Source organism: Manis javanica, chromosome 6 (genome assembly GCF_040802235.1).
Source record: "Manis javanica isolate MJ-LG chromosome 6, MJ_LKY, whole genome shotgun sequence".
In the NCBI taxonomy this organism is placed as follows: Eukaryota; Metazoa; Chordata; class Mammalia; order Pholidota; family Manidae; genus Manis; species Manis javanica.
Genome location: NC_133161.1, coordinates 130,623,592 through 130,630,813, shown reverse-complemented (window position 1 = coordinate 130,630,813; position 7,222 = coordinate 130,623,592). Strand labels below are relative to the sequence as shown.

The following is a 7,222-nucleotide window of genomic DNA, read 5'->3' as shown; positions in this document are numbered from 1 at the left end:
ATGGGGATAAATGCTACAAAGTTATACAGTATGAGTTAAGGACTTGATACCCTTCTAAGTGTGTGTCAAAACAACGCACAGTCTTCCCATTTCTTCAGAATTCCACAGAGAGGAATCCCTTTTTCAGGAGGAATCCTGGGCGTGTCTTGGGTTTTGTTCTAAGGGAGGGGCCCCTTCCCCCAATGCTCTTCCTTCATATAGAGCTTTGGTGACAGCAACTTTATCAGGAAAAGGATGTACAGACTTGGGGAATCAAGTAGCCTGGAAGTCATGCCACCATATACAGGAGCTGTCTGGGAAGGCCAGCAGCCCTCTGCTTTAGGAGGCAGCTGGGGACCTCAAGTTCCTTCAGACAGTACAGTTCCCCATGGGAAGGAAGCCACTGTTCCCACAGGAATCTGAACTTGAGCATGTTCCATCCATCTGGGGGAATATCAAGGGTCATTTTTGGACAAGCTGCTCTTTTATAACAACCTATCCCCAAACTCTGAGTTTTCATTAGGTATATCTGGAAAAGGGAACAGGGAGATGTTGTTCTTAAGAGTCTAAATAAATTGCATTTTTCATACTCCCTAAGAATGAGCCACATTGTCATCATCTCCCTCCACCTCCATTTAATTACAATATGTCCTACAAAGCCCTGGAGATAGTTTCACCAGCTGTGACCCTCCTTCCATCCTCTGATGTTCACGTTGAAAAAGGAGAAGAGTGTATTGATCCTCCTTATCCCACGTTTTGCAGATTCTTTGGTGCATGAGGGTCCAGCTCAGGCAGAGGTCACTTACTGCTCACTTCAAGGGTCCCTGCCACTAGTATTCATGTCTGCAGCAAACATTGGGTTGACACACTCTTACAAAGCCACCAGCAGTGGTCACAGAGAGCAAGTCCTTCCTTTGCTATTTTTGCCCCAAACCCTAGACCCAAAGGAAGAAGGGATTATATTTAGTCAGAGAAGCCATACCGGCAACACACCTGGGGGCAGTAGTAGTAGCAGAATGGGCCCCAGCCCCAGCTTCCTTTCATCTGAATGGACCTCCAATAAGGAAAGACAGATGCTTGGGGACCATAGGAGGTATAGGGGATGTTACTATTTTGCACTGTGGCAGGCAAGCTGATCTTTTGAAGTCTTATTGGGGAGACAACAGGGTGAGGAAAATTAAACGGCTGGACCTCTAAAGGGAATGGGGTTCCCTCCTCCTGGGAGCCCCCCCTCACCCCATTTTCTTGGCCTGACTTTCATCTCCCCGTGGCTCTGTGCAGACCGCAGCACCAACGGTGTTTTGTGCCCAGACCACCGTGCTCTTTACTCTACGACTTTCCCTCCCATCCCGGCAGCTTTCCCAGGGAAATCTTTCCATTCCTAAGAAGGCCCTGACATTTGTATCATCTTCAGACCCCACAAACCTGGATCTGCTCTAGGTTTCTGACACATTTTCAGAGAATTTGTCCAGAACCAGTAACTCACAAATTCCCAATAATTCTGTAAGTTGACTCCAAATGGATTCAGAATTTCTAGGAAGTCTCTGATTTCATACACCAACTTATGACAGGAGTAGGCATGTTTTGCCTCTTAACAGGTGTGTCTTTTATTCCGAGGTCTCTCATTCCTTTGGGGCTGCTTTCTGGGGCAAAGGACAGGCTTGCTCTCTCTGGCCCTTGCTAGTGGCTTTTGTAAGACTGTATCAAACCAATGCTTGCTGCAGACCTGAGCTCTGTCTCTGTAACTCTGGCTGTGGAAGGAAGCCATTTGTTTGAGCTTACAAGTTTTTTTATTTTTAAAATATGATTTCAGATTTGTTGAGGGTTGGCAGTCCTCTTTTCCCTTTCTATTTTCTTATAAGAAATCTCAGAGAAAAAAATTCAGGCAAAACACCAATGTTTTGTGGGCTGATGACACTGAAAAGGATGCCACTTACTAGACAAGGAAGGATATTTCAATTGAAAGAGCTGGTTGGATAGCTGATTGGATTCAGTTGTGATTAGACTGGGGATGATGGAATTGGGGTGCAGCTGATTTGATTAGAATTTTGAAGAGACTTATAAATCCTGATCAGCAGTATGTTTCATTTGGCGAGATTTTCTTGAGAAGAGTGTATATGTTTTCTTGAGAGAAAATAATCACTAATTTTATCCTAAACAACTACCAGAGGAGACCTCACTGAAAAGATCATATGTAAGCTCAGCCTTGAAGGGGTAGGAGAGCTGCCTATGTGTAAAGAGCATCAGGTAGGAGGAGGAGGGCAGGCTCCTCTGAGACCCAGCCAGGAATAGGAGAAAGCCCGGGGAAGGGCTGATGGCGGCCCAGATCATGCAGGGACCTTCAGAACAATTGGGGGATTCTAAGTAGGACGGACTCAGCATGTCCAAAGTTTAAGGTGAAAACAGATATTTGTAGAGGGGGAAAACTAGGAAATTATAAGAAAGGACCACTTGAGATCATGCTAATGGGAGAGTTTGCTGATGTATCTTGTTTTTCTACCTTAAACAAGAGAATGTTTCTCTTGTTTCACTGTTAAGGACACTTGCTATTTGTTTTTACATTGAAACACTTTATCTTACTGTAGAAATTTTTCTGAATGGTTTTTAAGTAAAGAGTTTTCAAATCATGAATGAATGTTCAATTTATGAAATCATTTTTTGGTACCTATGAGCTGATGTTATTTTTCATTTCCTTCATTAATATCTGATTATATCATTACATCTTGGGATGCTGAATCATCATTGCATTCCTGAGATACAGTCTATTTGATCATGATATATTATTCTTTTAGCATTTTGCTTTATTGGTTAGATAATATTCTACTTAGCAAGCTTTCATTTATGCTTTATTTTCTGTTGTCCTTTTCCAGCTTGGTAATCAGATAAGTTAGCCTCATCTGAGTAGCTTTACAACCTTTTCTATAGCATGAAAGATTTGTATAATCAGTTGTTTCCTTAAAAATTTGCTAGGTTCACCTATAAATGTGTGTCTCAGGGTTTTTTAAGAGTCATGCTTTGATCCAGATTCTTGTTTGGGATATTGGAGCTTTCTTGTTTTTCTTGGATTCATTTTGTGTATGTTTCCTCTCTAGAAAATTATCTTCTTATCTGTTGAAAATGTTGATGTCAGATGCTCATAAGATTCTCTTGAGATTTAGAAAAATTCTCTACTATATTACTAGATCTATGCACAGTTTAATTCCTACTATTGTTTATTTCTACTTTCTATCCTTTCTTATCAGTTATGCTCATGGTTTGTTGCATTTCTTAGTCTCTTCAAATGACATTTTTGCCATCATCCTTCTGTTTTGTATGTATTATTTTCATTAATTTCATCGTTATTCTTTATTCTTTACTCCTCCTTCTCCCATTTCCTAGCTTCTTCAATCAAATGTTTAGTTCATTTATTTTCATTCTTCCTTTTTCTTTTAATACAATGAAATATGTCTCTTAGTCTTCAGTGCTTCTCACTCTAAACTCTGTTTTTAAATAAACATATGGAAATTTGTGAAAATCATAACTGCCAGATGAATGATAACAATTAGCTATTCTGATGGCTGTGTAACCAGCACCTAGATTCCAAACAAAATATTAATGTTTCTCCAGAGACCCCCTCAAGTTCCCACTCACAACCTCTCTTTCTCAAAGGTAACCACTGCTCTAACTTCTAACATAGATTACTTTACCTCCTTCTTTATATATACTTATATAAAAAGATGAAATTTCATGTAAAATTGGAATAATGGATTTGATATTCTTTTAGGTCTGGATAATATTGCCCAGTATTATGTGTGCAAAATTATCCCTGTATGCTCATGTAATTTGCAGTGCTCTATTGTATTCCACTGTAGGACTGTGCCACAGTGTATGTCCATTCTACTGTTGATGGACATTTGGCTTGTCTCCAGTATTTGCTACTAGAAATAATATTGTTATGAGCATTAATGGAGGTGACTTTCCATGCAGAGCTATACAGATTACCTAGACATGTGGTAACTGTTGAATCATGGCACATGCGTATGTCCAGTCTTACACATGCATAAGTTCAATTTTAGTAGATACTGTCTAAATAGTTCCCCAAAGTGTGATTTCCATTCTTTCTATGAGGGTATGAGAATTCCCATTGTTCTACATCAACACCACATCCTTCATTGTCAATCTTATAAAATTTTAGCCTTTCTTTGAGTGTGGGATAATATCCCATGGTGGGATCCCATGGTATTTTACTTGTATCTCCAGAATAACTTCCTCCAAACATTAATGTTCAAGCTTTTGTATTCTTTCTTCTAGGGTTTGTTTTAAACACTGTCCTGAAGACAGTACATTTGGACACCGTGCACCCAGGACTGGGTGAGTCAGGAGGCCTCAGAGAACAAACCCCAGTGCCAGCTGAGGAACATCACAGAGTTGCACGTTCAGCTCCTGTATCAGCTTCTGCCCAGGGGGCCGTCTCCTGGTGAATCAGCAAGCCCCAAAACATCATCTCATTTACACCAAAGTCCATGGGTGTTTCCTGCTGACTCAGAGACACTCAAACCAATTTTGGAATAATAGCATTTTCCACCATGCTCCACTATCCAGACCATAGCTGAAGACCTGAGAGTTTGTTTGTTCTTCATTACGGAAGCCATGATGTCTCAGCCAAGCTGTACCCAGAACCCAAGTTGTAGAATCATGACCTTCTACCCAACTGAAGAAGAGTTTAATGATTTTGAGAAATACATTATTTATATGGAATCTCAAGGTGCACACCGAGCAGGTGTGGCCAAGATAATCCCCCCCAAGGGGTGGGAAGCCAGGAAGACCTACGATGACATCGGTGACATCCTAATCCCCTCTCCCCTCCAGCAGGACGTCCTGGGTAGGGCTGGTGTGTTCACTCAGTACTCCAAAAAGAAGAAGGCCATGACGGTCGGGGAGTATCGTGACCTGGCGAAGAGTGGTAAATATCAGGCACCACCACACGCAGATTTTGACGATTTGGAGCGAAAATTCTGGAAAACCCGGCTCTACAGTTCACCAATCTATGGCGCTGACGTCAACGGCTCCTTATTTGCTAAAAACACCAAGCAGTGGAACCTCAGACACCTGGGAACCATTCAGGATCTGCTGGAGCAGGAGTGTGGGGTGGTCATCGAAGGTGTCAACACACCCTACCTGTACTTCGGGATGTGGAAGACCACGTTCGCGTGGCACACGGAGGACATGGACTTATACAGTATCAACTATGTGCACTTTGGGGAGCCCAAAACGTGGTATGCAGTGCCCCCGGAGCATGGCTGGCGCCTGGAACACCTGGCCAAAGAGCTCTTCCCGGCTAGTGCCCACAGCTGTGGGGCCTTCCTGCGGCACAAGGTGGCCCTCATCTCTCCCACTGTCCTCAGGGACAACAGGATCCCCTTCAGTCGGGTCACGCAGGAGGCTGGCGAGTTCATAGTGACATTTCCGTACGGGTACCACGCTGGCTTCAACCACGGCTTCAACTGCGCGGAGGCCATCAACTTTGCCATGCCGCGCTGGATTGATTACGGCAAAGCGGCCTCTCAGTGCAGCTGCGGGGAGGCCAGGGTCAGCTTTCCCATTGATGTCTTCGTGCGCACCCTGCAGCCTGAGCGCTATGAGCTCTGGAAGCGCGGGCAGGACCGGGAGGCAGTGAACCATGTGGCACCTGCAGCAATGGGCAGCCAAGAGCTGGGCACCTGGAAGGAGTTGTGGGCAACCAGGAGAGCCACACTGGGCCTCCGGGACCTGCCGCCCCGCCGCTCACTGAGCCCTGCCAGGAATGTGGCTGTGGGGCGAGGGGGTCACCGCCGCGCCCCTAGGCTGCCCGCATCTCGGCGCCATGTGCAGGCCTCTGTTCCTCCCTCTGTGGCTCAGGGCAGGGATGCCACTTGTCGGTCCGTGGAGCGTGGCTCAGCCCTGCTGACAACCCAGGACCCATCTGACCTGGGTCTCCACCCAACTGGCAGGCGTGGTCCTGGCCGTCGTCCTCGGGAGCAGGGGACTCAGGAGCTGACTGACCAGGCCCCGGCCAAGAAGCGCCTCTTGCTCAGCACAGCATGCGCAGCTCAGGATCCTGATGTTCAGGCCCTTTCTTCAGGTGGACCCTCACTGGATAACTCTGCACCACCGAGCCCTGCATCCGTGCATTCTGCTAAGGCTTCCGGGTGCTGCAGTTTCCCTGCACCCTAACCCAGGGGGATGTTTTGGTAGCCCGCTTCTCTTACACGTGGAGGCTCCCTAAGTGTGGGCACGTGTACACCTCAGAGCCTTCACAACCTGCGGTGCTGCCACGGGACCTGCTGAGTCCACATTATTGATGACAAACAGCTTTTTCTTCCTCCCAGACACCATTATCTCTTTTGACACTGCTGCCAATGAAGTTTCATCCACTGGATGCTTGTTTTTGCAAGTGGTGGTAGAGCAGCTTCTTCAAGCAGCTCTATTCAAGGTCTATTTTACTTCATGTCAACACCCTCAATTTGGACCACTCTTCTCAATAAAAAATCCCCATATCCAGCTGTTTCTTCATGTCTGATGATTTTTTGCCATACTCAATCTTGGAAAAGCAAAGGACATTCATAATGAAAATTATATAAAGTTAGAATGACCTTTGTTCTTACTGCCATGATCTTCCAAGCCTCATTTGTTCTTCTTTTTCCAATTTCAATAATTGTGATGTTAGACTATTCATTTGGGGTTGTTCTTCCTTCTTTAATTATGCCTGGATTGCTATATACTTTCCTCTTAAGACTTCTTTTGCTGCATGTCACAGAAGTTGGGGCTTTGTGTTGTTGTTGTCATTTGTTTCCATATATTGCTTGATCTCTATTTTAATTTGGTCATTGATCCATTGATTATTTAGGAGCATGTTGTTAAGCCTCCATGTGTTTGTGAGCCTTTTTGCTTTCTTTGTACAATCTATTTCTAGTTTTATACCTTTGTGTTCTGAAAAGTTGGTTGGTAGGATTTCAATCTTTTTGAATTTACTGAGGCTCTTTTTGTGGCCTGGTAGGTGGTCTATTCTGGAGAATGTTCCATTTGCACTTGAGAAGAATGTGTATCCTGTTGCTTTTGGATGTAGATTTCTATAGATGTCTATTAAGTCCATCTGTTCTAGTGTGCTATTCATGCCTCTGTGTCCTTACTTACTTTCTGTTTTGTGGATCTGTTTTGTGGATCCTTTGGAGTGAGTGTTATGTTGAAGTCTCCTAAAATGAATGCATTGCCTCCTTTAATTCTA

The 7,222-nt window shown here is 44.2% G+C and overlaps 1 protein-coding gene across 1 annotated transcript; it reads left to right on the top strand.

Moving 5' to 3' along the window:
* The first annotated feature begins 4,434 nt into the window (after window positions 1-4,434).
* Window positions 4,435-6,451, top strand: LOC140850204 (lysine-specific demethylase 4D-like). Its single transcript, XM_073239961.1, has one exon. The coding sequence runs from the start codon at window positions 4,609-4,611 to the stop codon at window positions 6,169-6,171; it is 1,563 nt and encodes a 520-aa protein (XP_073096062.1). The 5' UTR covers window positions 4,435-4,608; the 3' UTR covers window positions 6,172-6,451.
* Window positions 6,452-7,222: the final 771 nt, after the last annotated feature.

Excerpts from the sequence above, each read along its gene's own strand:
- LOC140850204 (XM_073239961.1), top strand. The coding sequence starts at position 4,609 with ATGATGTCTCAGCCAAGCTGTACCCAGAACCCAAGTTGTAGAATCATG.